The sequence below is a fragment of the Staurois parvus genome, unplaced genomic scaffold, assembly GCF_062004578.1.
Source record: "Staurois parvus isolate SC_StPar_1 unplaced genomic scaffold, SC_StPar_1.0 ptg000029l, whole genome shotgun sequence".
Taxonomy (NCBI): domain Eukaryota; kingdom Metazoa; phylum Chordata; class Amphibia; order Anura; family Ranidae; genus Staurois; species Staurois parvus.
In genome coordinates, this window is record NW_028317825.1 from 10,669,464 (window position 1) to 10,687,883 (window position 18,420).

The 18,420-nt window shown below is 43.3% G+C and overlaps 1 protein-coding gene across 1 annotated transcript in view; it reads left to right on the plus strand.

Annotated features, from left to right (window-relative positions):
• Positions 1-13,752: 13,752 nt before the first annotated feature.
• TLCD2 (TLC domain containing 2) overlaps positions 13,753-18,420 on the plus strand; it is a 62,333-nt gene continuing 57,665 nt past the window's right edge. The window contains exons 1-2 of the mRNA XM_089657847.1: positions 13,753-14,102; positions 17,912-17,994. Of these exons, the coding sequence (XP_089513973.1) occupies positions 13,927-14,102; positions 17,912-17,994 (259 nt within the window). The 5' untranslated portion in view covers positions 13,753-13,926. The remainder of the gene's footprint in view (positions 14,103-17,911; positions 17,995-18,420) is intronic.

An 18,420-nucleotide genomic window follows, 5' to 3' on the forward strand; every position in this document is an offset into this window, starting at 1 on the left:
TCGGCCAGCTTGGAGTTAGCGGAGGACAATTCTGATTGCAGCATACATTTGAAGCGGCGCAGGAGCTCAGCATCCCGCAGGGATGGAATGTGATACTGCCGGGATGGCTCTGAATCCAGGTCTTCCCCACTGCCAGGATCCATCTCACCTGCAGGTAGTGATGGCAGGGGACCCAAACTTGCAGCCGGGGCTTCAGTTGTTGTCCCTGGCGGGAACCGCAAATCTGCGGCCGGGGTCCTGGAAGCCTCTGTAAGGGGTAATCCACTTATATTAAAAATGCCTTCACCCTTTAATTCCTTCTTCTTTTCTTGTTGTGTCCTTCTTCCTCCTCTTTTCCCTCTCTTTCTTGTGTATATTGTATTTCTTCTTCCCTCCCCCCTTGGGAGTTCATGTCCCATCCTAAAAAAGGATTCAGGATGGGTGAGTTGGATATATATAATATATATATTTTTAATATATTTTTAATATAAGTGGATTACCCCTTACAGAGGAGGAAACATATGCGTTAAGCAAGGGTCTCAAGTATGCTCCGCGAAAAGGATTAAATAAATTTGATACTTATATGAGCGTACACAAATTGATTAGGAAGCTCAATCTGAAAAAGTACTATGCAAGTAATCCTATTACACATAATACTGGAGCAACGGAATATACCACATTTAGTCAACTAAAGAATAAATCTGTTTTTAATCCCCAGATTGGAGACAATAAATATATAGATACGTTTAAACAAATGGTATTGCAAGATCTGGAATCCCTCCGGATCAAAAAACCAAAAATGACCAATAAATTAAAGAGAGGTTTGGATATACTAAAAAAGAGGAATGACATTGTAGTACGTCCAGCAGATAAGGGAGGAGGAATAGTGATACAATCTAAAATATATTATGAATCTATTATGACCGAAATGCTAAATGATAAAGATACATATGAAGTATTAGTAAATAACCCCATCAAGGAATATAAGAAAGAACTAATAAAGTTGGTATCATATGGGAAAAAGAAGGGAGTGATAAATGAGAAAGAACATGAATATTTAGTACCATCAGTGTGTAGACTACCCATTATGTATTCAGTTCCCAAAATCCATAAAAATAGTACCAACCCACCAGGTAGACCCATTATTAATGGGATAGATTCACTTACAGCAAGACTGGGTGAATATGTAGATTACTATCTGCAGCCATTAGTAACTAAAACTAGAGCATTTCTACGGGATACAAAACATATAATACAGGTAATGAAGGATATACATATAGATAATAACACGCTTTTGAGTTCAGCAGATGTAGCAGCATTATACACCAACATAGACCATCAGGGAGCCATAGAAGCAGCTAAATGGGCACTTAATAAATATGGAAATATCCCTAATAGACATAAAAAATTCATCATAAAATGTTTAAAATTTTGTCTAACCCACAATTATTTTTGGTATGGTAACACATACTATTCCCAAAGAAGAGGAGTTGCTATGGGCGCTAAATTCGCCCCTAGCATTGCTAATCTATATATGGCAAAATGGGAAGATGAATTTGTGTTTCAGAATATTAGAACGGAAATATTAATATACAAGAGGTACATTGATGATCTATTGGTGGTATGGAATGGTGAAAAAGAAGATCTTATTGAATTTTATGATGGTCTAAATAGGAATGAAGCAAATATAAAACTTAGTTATGATACACATGATACATTCATTAATTTTTTAGATATCCAAATTTTCAAAGAGGGAATACAATTATGCACAAAAAATTATTTCAAATCAGTAGACAGAAATGCTTATATCCCTATAGATAGCTGCCATCACAAAGCGTGGTTAATGAATATCCCTAGAGGCCAATGCATTAGGTTGAAAAGGAATTGTACAAAAATGAAGGACTATGTAGAACAAAGTGGAATGCTATCGGAAAGATTTATAAATAAAGGCTATAAAAAAGAAATAATACAAGTGGAAAGGGAGAAAGTAGGATTTATGGATCGTAATAAGCTGGTAGCAGATAAACAGAAGGAGAATACTGAAAAGGAGGAACTACTAGTAGTATTACAATATAACACACAGTATAAATCGGTACAAAATATAATAAAGAAACACTGGAAGATTCTAAAACTAGATAAACATTTGAAAAATAATATTCCAGAAATACCACGGTTTATATATAAAAAAGCTCCCACCATTAGAGATAATGTTGTGAAAAGCATAATAGAACCACCTATCAAAAATCAGCAATTAAGCTTTTTTCAGGGAAAGGGGTTCTATGCCTGTGGTAGATGTTATAGTTGCAGTAGACTGGCACATAATCCCAGAAGGAGATTTACATTTCAGAACCCCACTAGTGGAAAAGAATATAAAATTCAGCAATTTATATCTTGTGACACTAGAGGGGTCATCTATGCTCTGAAATGCCCATGCAACCTGATATATATTGGTCGTACTAAAAGGATGCTAAGAGAACGTATAAAAGAACACGTATATAACATCAATAGGGGATATAAGTATCATCATTTATCACAGTACTTCAGGAAATACCATAATAAAGATGCAAGTAAATTAGAATTCTGGGGTATAGAAAAACATGTACACCACTGGAGGGGTGACAACCTAATAAGGGAAATTAGTAAGAAGGAATCGAAATGGATCTATGAGATGGGTTGCCTAGCTCCTAATGGGTTAAACAAGGAGTTTGACCTTACATGTTTCATTAGTAATAAATAAGCATGTAGGTGGAGATGACATGTAATTAATTCTGAGGCCCAAAAATTATTTACCTCTCTATAAATATTTTTAGTAAAATTTTAGATATATTTTATCATTTTTATAAAAATATGTGAATATATTAAAATAAATTTACAAATATGGCAATTATTCTAATTAAAATGAAGTATAATTTTAACATGATAATGGTAATATAAGGATCTGATAAGGATTCTTAGAGATTTTAATCATAATAAACATTGAAAATATTAGGTCTGATAGAAGATCATATGTATGGTGTTTTTAATTGATGTAATTTATTTTATATGCATTTTTATAATTTATTTTTATTTTTATTTCATTTCATAAAGATAAAATAGGGTAATAAAGATTGATTAAGTTTATAATGAAGTTAGCCGAGTAAGATATTTAGTAATATATATGATATAGGTGTATGGTACTGCATAAGGATACCTATGTTGTGATATAGGAGATGGAATACAGCTGATCCGATTAGCAACGTCTGACAGACAGAAAGTTTATACTTACATGGATAAACACTGGGGTTAATTATAGTAACTTAAAATCACTAAGAAAGTGGCCGCGCCCATGTGGTCTTCAATAAAATGGCGGCCGAGGTATATATATTTACATAGGCCAGTCGTGATGTCCAATCATTTTCCCCCTGATGAAGTCACTTGACCCTGTGACAATACACGTAGGGGAGGGGCTCTGACGTCACGACGTTGCATCGGAGAGGTTCGGCGATTCCAGCAGAAGCAGAGGCAGACAGAGAGGCAGAGGCAGAGTAATATACATCTACTGCTGATCTTTATATCCACTGCTGACCTGTACTACAATAGTGCCATATACTGCTGTGTATCACCGCACCGGGCAGCAATAAATCACTTTTTTACACAAGGATAAGACACCATGGTCTTTCTTCTTTGTTTCATTTGATCTATACTCCCCATACTGGTGAAAGGAGGATACGAGGAAGAGGTGTCCCCAGGAGGGGAAATGGGAGATACTCATAGAGCTTGTTAATACTCATGCATGAGCAGCTGCACATGGAGAAAGAGGAGAGCACAGGAGGATTCCAATAGATCTATATTCTCCCTGGAACATCTTGCATATGAGCACTATCCCATCAATCCTGGAAGGATTAAAAGTTTATTTGCCTAAATATATTTAGGCAAATATTAAGGTGAGCGCATATTGAGATCACACGGCACCTGGAGAGAGGGAATAAGGAATTCACCTGCACATTTGCACATATTTATTTATGCACTTTATTGATTGATTTTTGTACATCCATTAATGAATTTGCACAATATTAATTGATTGATCACACATGATATGTATTACCACAGATTATGATTTTGATTAATTTATAATATATTCTAATTTATTCTAATTTATTTATAAGTCACAGTAATTAATTTGATATAATATTATTTATGTATCAACTTAAGCATTTATTAGTGTATTTATAAGTGTGAGATCATTTATAGTTAAGGATTTTGTAAATAGGAGCGCGGCACTATAAATTAATTTATATAAATGAACTGTAATGTACTGTAGATCCATAGAAAGGTGATGAAAACCACAACTACCAGTGCAATAATGTCTCAAAACAACATACATATGTCATATTTATATCAAACTAAAAATCAGTAAGCCATATAACCTTTTCCTCTGGAATTTGAAGTATAAACCCACAGCATATCATTCTGTATATGCAGTAAAGCATGCTTGTTATAATCACTGTGGAACCTAAGGGGTTAATCCTCTGCATTTTGTAAAAGCGCTGTTTGATCCTGACTTCTCTGATCCTCCCCTTCTTCCAGTGTCCCCCTTTTATCTCCTGATAACGCCTATGTGTGAAGCCACTCTGCACATGCTCAGTTTGGAGTGTATAGCTAGAGAGGTTTTTCTTTCTTGGGAGAGTGATCAGCAGAGGGCCAATCAGCATTGTCCAGACAGAGGTTAGGGGTCCTGCATCTTCCCAGAGCAGAATGAAAACTCCTCCTACAAACCTTAACTAGTGCTCGACTAGACACTAATAGAAGTCACAAAACTGCTCTAACTGCTGATGAGAAAAGGTATTTAGCATTTTATATTTACTGAAATAATTGCATTTTCTTGTTCTGTGTACTGTGGGAGACCAGATATAGTGAATGCAGGGTCCTGGGTTTAGTAACACTGTAAACATGACAAAGAATTTTGGTCTGCAATCTAACATTATGTTTCACTGATGGCCCCTTTTACCCTCCATGTCTGAGATTCCAGCATTCAAGTCGAGATCTTTTAAAGTGTTAGTAAACCCACAACAGTAAAATCAGTCTGTATATGCAGTAAAGCATTCTTGTCATACTCACTGTGGAACCTAAGAGGTTAATCCTCCGCATTATGTAAAAAGGCTGTTTAATCCTGTGTTCTCTGATCCTCCCCTTTTTTCGCTGTCCTCAATCCATCTGCCATAGTTAGAGCAGCAGTGGCAAGTCTGCACATGCTCTGTTTGGTGTGTATTGCTAACTTTTTGTTTTGGGGGGGGTGTATGTGATCGGCATAGGGCCAATCAGCGCTGTCCAGACAGAGGGTCAAGGGTCATGCAGCCTCATAGGACAGTCATAGGAGAAAGAAAACTCCTCCTATAAGATTAGCCAGTGCTCAGCCGGACACTGATAGAAGTCACAAGACTGCTCTAACTGCTTATTTATTTATTTATTTATTTATTTATCGAGTTTATATAGCGCCAAAGGGTTTGCTCAGCGCTGTACAATAGAGGGGGGACAATACATGAAACAGAACAGTAACATCAAACAGCACACGAGGGGTTAGAGGGCCCTACTCTTTCGAGCGTACAATCTAGGAGGGAGGGGGTAGAGGCACAGGAGGAAACGGCTGTGGGGGATGGAGTGGTAGGAGGAGGGAAGGGCAGCGGCTGTTAGGTGAGGGTGGGGTAGGCTTCCCTGAAGAGGTGGGTTTTCCGGGAGCGCCTGAAGGTGAGGAGGGAAGGTGACAGTCTGATGGATTGGGGTAGTGAGTTCCAGAGGATGGGGGAGGACCTGGAGAAGTCTTGCAGTCGTGCGTGGGAGGAGGAGACCAGGGAGCAAGATAGAAGGAGGTCCTGTGAAGAGCGAAGGGTACGGGTAGGGTGGTACCTGGGAATCAGGTCGGTGAGGTAGTTAGGGGCAGTGTTGTGAATGGCCTTATAGGTCAGGGTGAGCAATTTAAATTTAATGCGTTGGGCAATGGGGAGCCAGTGGAGGGAGAGGCAGAGGGGGGTGGCAGAGGTGGAGCGGCAGGTGAGGTGGATGAGTCTGGCCGCTGAGTTCAGGATGGTCTGAAGCGGGGAGAGCCTGCACTGGGGTAGGCCGGTAAGGAGGGAGTTGCAGTAGTCCAGGCGTGAGATAATCAGGGAGTGTACTAGTAGTTTAGTGGTGTCTGGGGTAAGGAAGGAGCGTATCTTGGCGATATTGCGGAGGTGGAGTCTGCATGTGTTTGTGAGAGATTTGATATGAGGTTGAAAGGAAAGGTTTGAGTCCAGAATGACGCCAAGGACTTTGGCTTGCTGGGCGGGATTGATGGTGGTGTTGTTGGTAGTGATGGAAAGGATCGGGGGGGGGGGGCGCGGGCTGGGGGGAAGATGAGAAGCTCGGTTTTGGAGAGGTTGAGTTTGAGGAAATGGAGCGACATCCAGTCAGAGATATCGTTTAGGAGGTGAGTGATGCGGGCGGAGAATGTGGGGGTGAGGTGAGGGGTGGATAGGTAGACTTGAGTATCATCGGCATAGAGGTGGTAATTGAAGCCGTGGGAGTGTATGAGTTTGCCAAGGGAGGAGGTGTAGATGGAGAAGAGAAGGGGTCCAAGGACAGAGCCCTGGGGGACCCCAACAGAGAGGGGGAGTGAGGAGGAGGTGGCACCGTTGTAGGAAACGCTGAAGGAGCGTTGGGATAGACAGGACGAGAACCAGGAGAGAGCAGTGTCTCTGATGCCAAGGGAGAGTAGTTTATTAAGGAGGAGGGGGTGGTCAACTGTGTCAAAGGCCGCGGAGAGGTCTAGGAGGAGGAGGACAGAGTAGTCGCCTTTGGCTTTGGCGGTTAGTAGATCGTTGGTGATTTTGAGGAGGGCAGTTTCGGTGGAGTGTAGGGGACGGAAGCCGGACTGTAGTGGGTCAAGGAGGTTGCTGTCAGTCAGGTGGGCGCTTAGGCGATCGAAGACCAAGCGCTCAAGGAGCTTGGAAGTGAGTGGCAGCAGGGAAATTGGTCTGAGGTTGTTGAGGTCAGTGGGGTCCAGGGAGGGCTTTTTGAGTATGGGGGTGATGTGCGCATGTTTTAGGGGGGAGGGGAAGACGCCAGTAGAGAGGGAGAGATTAAAGATGTGGGTGAGGGAGCGGATGAGGGAAGAGGGGGGTGACCGGAGGAGTTGGGAGGGGGTAGGGTCCAGGGGGCAGGTAGTGAGGCGGGCTTCTGAGAAGACTCTGCTGACTTCCTCAGTGGTAGTAGGGCTGAAGGAGTGCAGTGATGGGGGGGTTACGGTAGGCTGATATTCACTAAATCTGGTCTCCCACAGTACACAGAACATGGAAATGCAATTATTTTAGTAAATAGAAACTGCTGATGAGAAAAGGTATTTAGCAGTTTCTATTTACTAAAATAATTGCATTTCCATGTTCTGTGTACTGTGGGAGACCAGATATAGTGAATGCAGGGCCCTGGGTTTAGTAGCACTTTAAGATAGAACTCTCTAAATCTACAGTATATTTACTTTAAGTTTACTAATGTGCAAGACAGGAAGATCTTTCTCTCCCTTTTGTATATCCACTTTCATATGTGCATTTAATTGATGGCTATAAGTCCGTTTCCTAGCTACAATTAACTAGTAAGTGGATAAAACTCCAAAGAATGCAATTTATAGCTTCCTTTAATAAGACTACTCAGCATTATTTTAGAGGCTGTCTTTAATCAGGTACTTTATAATCCTCTCTTGTATCCATCTTATTTTTTAAAAGCATGTTGGCATCTGAAACACTAATACATCACTACCTGTGTAATCCTGCATTTAATCGTGCTAATCCGTTTTCTGAAAGTTCTTCAAGTTTATGAATATCTAGTTGTATTATGTACACTATACTCCATCCACACTAAAGTACTGAGACACTTTTGGGAACCACTTTAGAAAGACTGATAAACTATACCTGAACTAGCTACTGTTTACCATAACCTACAATCTTCCTATGTGTATCACAGGTCTTTCCTCACCTCCACACCTTGTGGGTTGCATGTGCCGCACATTTCATATTTTACATTTCTCCATAGAAAGGCTTCATGCAAACTAGCGTTTTTTTTTTAAGCTAAAAAAACACTGAGAAAAACGCTGGATAAAAACTACTGGTAATAGAGTTTTTAAGTAGCATCTTAGTAGTGTCCAGAAGTATTTAGGAGCGTTAGCGTTTTTACAGTACACGTAGAGGAAAAATAAAGCTATAAAAAAAGAAAAAAAAAAAAAGGTGTTTTAGTAGCGCTTAGGGGTGTTTGTGTTTTTTTTCTGGAGGAAAAACGCTCAGAAAAACTCTACAAAAACTATTTTTTTTCTGCTACTAGACGCCGAAGCTTAAAAAATGCTAATAGCCTAAAGTAGTGCATGGTCACATAGGATAACACTATTTAGCTTCTAGGAACAGAAAACAAAATGCTGAGAATAGCTTCTAGGAGCTTAAAAAAACACTAGTGCGCATGAAACCTTAAGAATCAGAATTTCCTTGCAGACAGATATGTTGAAATGTAGCAGAATTTACCTATTGGGTAGCAAGTGCCTCCAACTGTCTGAGATGCTTTTTATTCTTTTACAGAACCGAAATGGTTCAATAATAGGAAACCATATTCAAAATCAGGATTATCGCTTGCTGTTAACTAACAGCGGTCACTAAATGGCGGACTGCGGTCCAAAAACGACCCCAGCAGCGCTGCCGCCTGGACCGCCTGCCCGCAATGACAGATCCGCTGCTGAGCAGGGCAGTCGTCATGGCAACAAGACATCACATGTGCATCCTGCCTTTTTCAGCTTACTCTCTCTTTGGCTTTGGCTCCCTGCCTGTCCACAAGTGTCCAGCAAGGATCCCAGCACAGCTACTCTCTGCCCTCATGGTAGGGTGTAGTCTTACAGGGGCAGTCTGATGGGCACATTGAATGTTGAGGGGCACTCTTATAGGCACAACATAGAATGTGCCCATCAGAGTGCCCCTTAACATAACATGTGCCCATCAGAGTGCCCCTTAAAATAAATGTGCGCATCAAAGTGCCCCTTAATATAAATGTGCCCATCAGAGTGCCCCTTAAAATAAATGTGCCAATCAGAGTGCCCCTTAATATAAATGTGCCCATCAGAATGCCCCTTAACATAAAATGTGCCCATCAGCATGCCCCTTATTTTATGTTAAGGGACACTTTGACAGGCACATTTTATGTTAAGGGGCACTCTGATGGGCACATTTTATGTTAAGAGGCACTCTGATGAGTACATTTTATGTTAAGGGGCACTCTGATGGAACATTTTATGTTAAGAGGCACTCTGATGAGCACATTTTATGTTAAGGGGCACTCTGATGGCACATTTTATGTTAAGAGGCACTCTGATGAGCACATTTTATGTTAAGGGGCACTCTGATGGCACATTTTATGATAAGAGGCACTCTGATGGGCCATTTTATGTTAAGTGGGGCAAAAATTGGCACATACTGTGGAAGGGGCAACTCTGATGGGCGCATGTGATGGAAAGAGACACTCTGATGGGGAATATGATTATATTTTAATTTACTAGGATACTGGAAGGAAGAGGAAGGAAGGAGGGAGAGTGGAGTATAGAAAAAAAAGAAGAGAAGAAGAAAACAGGAACCAGAAAGGAGATCATAAGAAAGAAAAGAGAACACTTTTTAGAAATTGTGAATATTTTCAACAAATTTCTTAATCCTTTGGTGGTTTTGTCATTGCTCCAAACTGTCCCTCATTTCATACAAAATATCTTTCCCTCTTACCGCTTAATTTCTCCCTTCTTTTAGCCTCATTTAAACAAACCATTCTTTAACTACCAAAATTATTATACTATGCTAAACCTTTTATCCATCCTCTGAATTCCTATGCTTGTTGTTTTAACCAGCTGATGCGAAGGATAATTAGCGGTAAAAAAGACCTGTGGGCTTACCCAAAAGTTTTCTGCATAAGCATTTTGGATGTGCAAAACTAAGGGCATGCCGAGTGTGAATCCTAAATAGGATAGTTATGACTTAGCTTTATGTGTTCCAATTATTTACTTCTGTCTCTTCCGCTGGATTGAGCAACCTAGCTTTTTAAGGTACCTAACTACTGACAACATAATTTCACAAATATTCAGGTCATGTAAGTGCATTATTATAGTAAAAACATGAGTTACCTTTTGCCAGAGGTGTAACTAGAACCTTCAGGGCCCAGTGCAAGAAAACATGAAAGGCCCCCCTGAGTGGGGTCACTGCCAGTGGTCCCTTGTCCCTTCCCACTGATCCCAGGCCCTTTACTCTCATCACAGGGCCCTTTATTACTGTCCCAGAAGGGGACCCTTTCACATGTTCTGCAGCGGGCCCCCTTCTTGCCGTCTTGTCCCCGCCACACGATGGCAGAACGCCAGGACATGGTTGTAAGTGCGACCTTTGCAACCCTGGTAGTTGATGGAAACTCTTCACGAGGCAGAAGAAAAACCTACACTGACAGCTGTATTTGGTAATAAATTGAAAAATTGTAACATGTAAAAAATGTTATCCACACCACTTTCCTTTATTGCTACACAGTGACACTACTGGTGTATCATATTTACCTGCTCTGTGCAATGGTTTTGTAGAGAGCAGCCCCAATCCTCCTCTTCTTGGGTCCCCCCGCTGGTGCTCCTTGCTCCTCCCTCCTGCTGAGTGCCCCCAGAGCAAGCTGCTTGCTCTGGGGGCACTTATGCTTGCTTGCTCCTGAGCTGCCTCTGTGTGTTTTTAAGCCCTGGTTCACACCGGTGTGACTTGTCATGCGATTTGCCAGTTCCAATTGCATGACACGTTGCACCCTTTTGTCAGCAATGAAACCATTCAAACTGGTGCTACTCCAACTTTGTGGTGCCGCACTGATTTGAAAAAACTGTTTTTGCACTATTTTTTGTGATTTCAGGGGTGACTTGCATAGACATCTGTGTATAAAGTCACACAGATGTCAGCCAAATCGCACTGCGATTGGCTGTTGCAGCTGTGACAAGATCAGAAATGATTGCTACTTGTGATCAGGACCTTTCCGAGAGGTGCTGGTAAATGTTCCAGACGTGTGTAGGGCACGTGCTCTCGACACTTGTGTTTTACTTTGGGTATGCAAATATGCGGTGTGGGAACTCGCTTCAAATGGTAGAGCTTGGTTAAACACACACAGCAACTCGCTTTATTTTTTAAGGCTTTTAGCCCACTTTTATTTAAAGAAAATGTCCCGTCACATAAAGCTTCCCACGCAGGGGTATCCACCATCAATATAAACAAAATTCAGCCTCCTGGCTCTCTCATATATACACAAACTTCCACTGGCCTTCCTCTTCAGGCTTACGTCTGTCTCCTGCACACTCTTTCAAAAATATGGCTCTCACACACAGCTGGCCACTAGCACACAGCTAGTCTCTAGCAGCCCCTGGCTGCTTTTGGCTTCCACCTCTCCTAGGTGAAGTCCTCCTGACTCCTATCTGCCGGGGTGGAGCCCAGAATCCTGATCCTGACTCTATGAAAAGGCCTGCACACACCTGTGCAATCAGTCTCCTGGCCATTCCCAAAACCTGGTCCCAGGATTGGAAATTTCATCCCTCCCAGATCTCTTTGAAATCTCCAGGCTCCAGATCCCAAAACAGACCTTCCAAACAAAGGAGGAAAGTGAAAAGCCACTTTCCTCCATATCAAACACTTACCCTGGAGCCCCTCAACCTGCCTTGTTGAGGATCCTGGGTGACAGATCGCCACACTGTCACAGCGGCCTCTCGGAGTCAAGGCCCAGCCACCAAGAGGCCACATATTTGCGTACCATCGGCACCAACAGATTAAAAAAATTACTTGTACCATGTGATCTAGTGCTGCATTTGGGGTGTAGTTAACTGAACATTGAAACTTGCTGCCAGGCCCGGACTGGCCATAGGGCACACCGGGCATTTGCCTGTGGTGCCAGGGCCACGTGGATAAGAAGGGCGGCCAGGCAGCACATAGAAGAACCGATGTGTGCATTTATCGGTTCCTCTATGTGCCGCCCGGCCGCCCTTCCTAACCATCTACTGCATACCCTTGGCTCCTGTATACTCCCCTGATGGCTGCCCCCCTCATCTCCTACAGTGCTGCGGTTCCCTGTTAGCATGTTCCGTCCCCAGGGCTGACAGTCCCCACCCACCACAGATGGGAGAGGAGAGAGAAAGCTGGTTCTGCCCCTCCTCCTCTCACCCTCCCGCCCTCTCCTCCTGTGTCTGCCCCACCCACACTCCTCTCCAGCCCTGTGTCTTCTCTCCTCCCTTTCTTTTTCTTACTCTCTTTCTTTCACTCCTGCCTTCCTTCTTTCCCTCCTTCTTTCTTTCTTTCCCACTTTCCTTCTTCCCCACTTTCCTTCTTTACCTCCTTTCTTCTTTCTCACTTTCCTTCTTTCCCTCCTTCCTTCTTGCCCTCCTTCCTTTTTTGCCTCTTTCCCTCCTTCCTCCTTTCCCGCCTTTCTTCTTTCCCTCTTTCTTTCCTTTCTTTCTTTCCCTCATCCTTTCTTTCCCTCCTTCCTTCTTTCCCTCCTTCCTTCTTTCCCTCCTTTCTTTCTTTCCCACTTTCCTTCTCTCTTTTTTTCCCACTTTCCTTCTTCCCCACTTTCTTTCTTCCCTCCTTTCTCACTTTCCTTCTTTCCCTCCTTTCTTCTTTCCCACTTTCCTTTTTTTCCACTTTCCTTCTTCCCCACTTTCCTTCTTTCCCTCCTTTCTTCTTTCCCACTTTCCTTTTTTCCCACTTTCCTTCTTTCCCTCCTTTCTTCTTTCTCACTTTCCTTCTTTCCCTCCTTTCTTCTTTCTCACTTTCCTTCTTTCCCTCCTTTCTTCTTTCTCACTTTCCTTCTTTCCCTCCTTTCTTCTTCCCCACTTTCCTTCTTTCCCTCCTTTCTTCTTTCTCACTTTCCTTCTTTCCCTCCTTTCTTCTTTCTCACTTTCCTTCTTTCCCTCCTTCCTTTTTTGCCTCTTTCCCTCCTTCCTTCTTTCTCTCTTCTCTCTTTCCTTCTCTCTCTCCTGTTTCCCTCCTTCTTTCCCTCCTTCCTTAATTCCCTTTTTTTCCTTCATTCTTTCCCTCTTTCTCTCCTTCCTTCTTTCCCTCCTTCCTTCTTTCATTCCCTTTCCCCCCTCCTTCCTTCTTTCTTTCCTTCCTTTTTTCCCTCCTTCTTTCTCTCCTTCCCTTTTTTCCCCTCCTTCCTTCTTTCCTTCCTTCCTTTTTCCCTCCTTCCTTCTTTCCTTTCTCTCTTTCTTACCTATAAAAAATAATAAAATATAAAATTGCAAAAAATTAAATAAAACTAAAAACCTACCGACACTAGTGGCAGAACTACCAGAGGTGCAAAGGTTGCTCTTGGGACCAGGCCCTGGTGTTCCGCTACTGGGCTCTGAGGAAAGATTTCCAGGGCTTGGGGCTGCTCACTCCACAATGCACGGGCCTATTTTTTGTCCCTGTCTGGGCCTGCCTGCTGCAGAACAGAACCATAATGTGTTTGCAACACATTGTGGGAAACACACACATGGAATGGGCGTTTCCTATGGTGTGAAGGGGCACTTAATCAGGCCTTAGCTGTGCATTGTTACCTCAGTCAGTGAGGTCAGGCAGGGCTCCCCAGCATGTATAGTGTTTACTACACCGTAGGTAAGATTAGAGTGTGTACACCACGTGACTCCGTTGTATAACACAACAATTAGTTACACAAGATGCTGAAACTTCTCAGTGAGGCCAGACGTCTGTGCACAGCGCCCCCTACAGTCCACGGGAGGAGTGCAGTCCTGACGGGGAGAAGTGTCCGGAGTCCTTCCACAGGGGCGCTGCCAGTTTGGGAGGAGGAGGAAGGGGGTTCCCGTCACCATGGGGATGGAATAGGCGGGAGGAGGGAGCCCTATAGACAGTCCGCGCCCATCATTCAGCCTTGTGTAACCACATTGTTTACACTTTGAGGGAGCCACTCTGCTCCATGGAGCCCGGACTCCTCATCACTGGAGCCTCGCTCGTCTTGTTCCGCTTGTTGAATGGGCGGCTGAGCACTCTGATTCCCGCTCCCAGCTCCGCTCTCCGGAACCCCTGGAAATGGAGGAACATCTGGACGTCGTTCACACACAGCCTGCTCACCGGGACATGGGCTCTGCTGGGGTGAGAAGAGGGGGGACTGCCATTGGGGGGCGCCATAATGAGGTGCCAACAGGTGTCCTCTGAGCTGGGCACACAACTTCGGGGTCACCCCTGTCCCCAGCCCAGGGTCTGCACTCATGACCAGCCTAGGTTCACGTGTGTGTGGGTTGGGAACACTCGCAAAATCACGCAGACCAAACGCGCCCCCTCCAACTTCATGATGGCAATTGATGCGTTTTCTGGTGCATTTTGAGGTGCAGTTTAAGCCCTGGTTAACATTCAATGCAACTTGGTATGCGATTTGCATGCCCTGTGACTTGCAGAATGTATGCCAAGTCACACCCTATTGTCTGCAATTGGAGCGGTCATATCGGTGCGGTTCTGACTTGGTCGGAGCTGCACCGATTACTATAGCAGTACATGCACTACTTTTGGTGCGATTTGCATATACATCTGTGTCAGATGTCTTGCAAATCGCACCTCAAATCGGCAAGTCACCTGCCTCAAAATGGAAAAGAAGAACTGTAAGTCGCACAATTTCAAAATTGGCTTTGATGTGACCAGGGCGTTAATGCGTTTCTTTTCAGGAATTGTGCGTTTTTGTGATGTGTTAATGTTGCTTCACTGTAGGTCGCACTATTTCAAAATTGGCTTTGATGTGACTAGGGTGTTAATGCATTTTTTTCAGGAATTTTTGCATTTTTGGGATATGTTGCTAGGGGGAAGTGCCTGTTGTCATGCAGGAAACGCACCAAAAACGCATGTACATACTTTTCCATATCTTGTTTTGTATTTGATGAATATCTAAGGCTCCTCTCAGACAGGGCGGACCCATCGGCTTATCCACCTGCTTAGTAGGGGATCTCTCTGCTGATCCCCGCTGAGCAGGCGGATGACAGGTGTGTGTCCGCTCCGCTATGCAGAGCGGACACAGCCTACTGTTTATTATGGGGCAGTCAGATGGAATCGGAACGCCTGTCTGTTTCCACCCGATTGTCATCCAATCCACCAGACGGATGGAGAACGGATCCCCATCTGTCCGGATCGGATGCTGGGTGGGTGTCAGCGAACACATTTCTGCTGACACCCGCCACTAGAGAGCTATGAATGGTCCAGTCAGGTCCGCATGAAAAACTGACAGGCGAGCCCAATCAGACCGGCAGTGTGAAAGGGGCCTTACAGAAAAATAATCCATTTGATGTATGTTTATGGTATCGTATGCCTATCAGCTTTTAGCCTTGGTTCACACTTAGGGCTCATGTACACAGGGCATTTGGAAAACTCATCTGACTCCTGGAAAACGTAGGTTAAAAAAAGTCAGTTTAGCCACGTTTATGTGCGTTTACGTTTAGAAGCGTTTTTAAAAGATAACCTCAGAAGACCTTCCAAAATGCCCAGAATGCACTGAAAAATATTAACAAATTAACTATTTCAGACATTTTGTGAGAAATAGAGAGAGCAGAAGCAGAGAGAGCAGTATGTGTTGAGATGACCTGTCTTTTCTGGTTGTATTCACTATGGATCCCATCATGAGCATAATGCAGCACATTCTACCATTTTTCCTTAATGTGAAACCTGCAACTGACTGCGCTGGTGTACTGACTCCATTTAAATACATGGAAAACACTTTGCATGCATTTCTGATGATGAAAAAAGGCTCTGGACATGGAACAGTTAAAAAATGCTTCTAAATGCAAACGTTTATAAACGTGGTTAACAGCATTTACAAGTATTTGGCGTTTGAAACGCTAGTAAAATCTACTTCTGAACGCAAGTTTGGTGCATTCAAATAAACGACTGTAAACGCAACTGCCTGTAAACGACTGTGTACATGGACACATAGGAAAACATTAGGGAGAGTTCAGGGGCTGCTGTAAAAAACGCTGAACAGCTTCTGAATGTCAGTTTAGGAGCTGCATTGTACATGAGCCCTTAATGCGACCTTGAAGGAGCTGCCTGATTAGATAGAAACTAGGTATGTCCTCAGAATTAAATTGTTTTGGTAGACGTTGATTGTACTGAAATTCTACAGTCAGATTATAACTTGTATGATGATCGTAAGACTGCCTTTAGCCCTGGTCTGCCCTGAATGCGACTTTTAAATTATGCTACTTCACTTGAAGTAGTACAATTTCAAAGCCACGGGTCAGTGTGATTTCAGGTGTGACTTGCCTGACATCTTTGCGACTTCATGCACAGATGTTTATGCAAGTTGCACTGGAAATCACCAAAAATAGTGCAGGAACTATTTTCAAAATCAGTAGGACTAATGGTTTTGGACGGTTCATTGCTGACAATAGGGTGTGACTTGTCATATTTGTCAGTTCCAAATCATATGACAAGTCCCACCAATGTGAACCGGGACTTAGGGTCCATTCCCACGAGCCACCGCTTTATAAGGCAGCGGCTGCTGTGCGGTCCGGCGGGAATTGCCTCTCTGTACCGCACTTTTTTTTTAAAACTAACTTTATTGAAATAAAACATAGATTTCTCATTAAGTTCAAATGGATGCCGTGCAGCGCTTTGCGCTCAACTGAAAAAAGTACTGCACGCACAACTCTTTTTCAGCACACTGCGCCCGCACACCACCGCAATGTAGTGGTGTGAATCAGGCATACAAGAGAGGAGGCATTTTACCTTGTCGTGGTGGGAGTGTGCTGGAATAACAGCTCAGTGCAGTCCTACCGCATCTGGTGTCAATGGACCCTAACACCCCGGTCACATCAAACCCTACTTTGAAATCTTGTGACTTGCAGTGAAATCGCACAATTTCAAAGTCGGATGACATGCCAATTGCAGATGCGATTTGCAAGACATCTGATACAGATTTCTATGCAAATGGCACCAAAAGTAGTGCATGTGCTACTTTAGAAATCAGTGTAGCTCCGACCAAGTCGGAACCGTACCGTTATGACCGCTCTAATCATGGACAAAATGCTGTAATTTGGCATGTGACTTGTAAGTCGCATGGCATGTAAATCGCATGCCAATTTGCATCCAGTTTGACCGGGGTCTTAGGCCCCTTTCAGACAGGGCAGACTCCATCAAGCGGATCCATCTTCTTACTGAGGAATCTCTTTGCTGACCCCCACTGAGCAGGCGGATGACAGGTCTGTGGCCGCTCCGCTATGCAGAGCAGACACAGCACACTGCTCTCTTTGAGGCGCTCGGATGGAAATGGACCGCCTGCCTGTTTACATTTGACTGTCATCTGATCTGCTGGCTGGATCCGTTCCCCATCTGTATGTTTTTAGTGTACAGGATCGGATGCCAGCGGGTGTCACTGGACACATGACAGATCGTCAGTGTGAAAGGGGCCTTATGCATATCAAAGATATTGTAATTATATTTTGTAAACATGGATGTTTATATTTTATAATGTTATATAACATATGATATTTCTAAACAGTTTGTAAACATGCATTTTTGATGTGTTTCTATTGAAGTCTATAGAATCAAAAATGCATCTGCTGCAGGCAAAATAGTCCTTGACCCTTTCCAGTGGATAAGGGTTCACAGATGTGAAAATGACCCTTAGTAAATCATGCTAAATGGACTGTACTACATTTCTGCAAACTTGAAAACGCATAAATGTGAACCTAGCCTAAAAAAAGAGGCAGAAGCTCCCCCCCCCCCCCCCCCCCCCACCCGTCTTTCTTGCAGGTACAACAGATCATTCAAATGAATAGGCAGCTGTACCCATGGTGTGTGTGCACAAACACGCTGTACATACCTACATAACCTAGGCGCACTGCGTAGATCATCATTATTCATCATCCTCCCTATCAGTGATGGTATTGTGTGTAATCATGAACCTTTCCTTTGTCTAGATTTTACCTGCACCCCGAGATGGCGGAGGACCTGATTTCCACACATTCCCGCTTTTCACATTGTCTGGTCGCTGTATCTATAGGTGAGACGCACTTATCATCATCTTCTGTTTTTAAAGCTGAACTCCGAGCTTGGAAACTTTCATTCAGATACATTGATCAGCCATAACTTTATGACCACTGACAGGTAAAGTGAATAAAGTTGATTCTCAGTACAATGGCATCTGAAAGTGAAAGTGCAGCAATTAAACATGTTGTCCCTGACGTTGATGTATTGAAAGCAGAAAAAATGGTCAAGCATATGGGTTTGATTGACTTTGACAAGGGTCACAATGTAATAGCTAGACCTGTGCTGACACGTATCCACAGCCAAAAGCGCTTAAAATGGGCAGGTGAGCATCACAACTGGACCACCAAGCAATGTTAGAAAGTGGCCTGGTCTGATGAATCACATGGATGGCCAGGTATGTGTGTGTCACTTCCTTGAAGAGATGGCGCCAGGTCGCAGT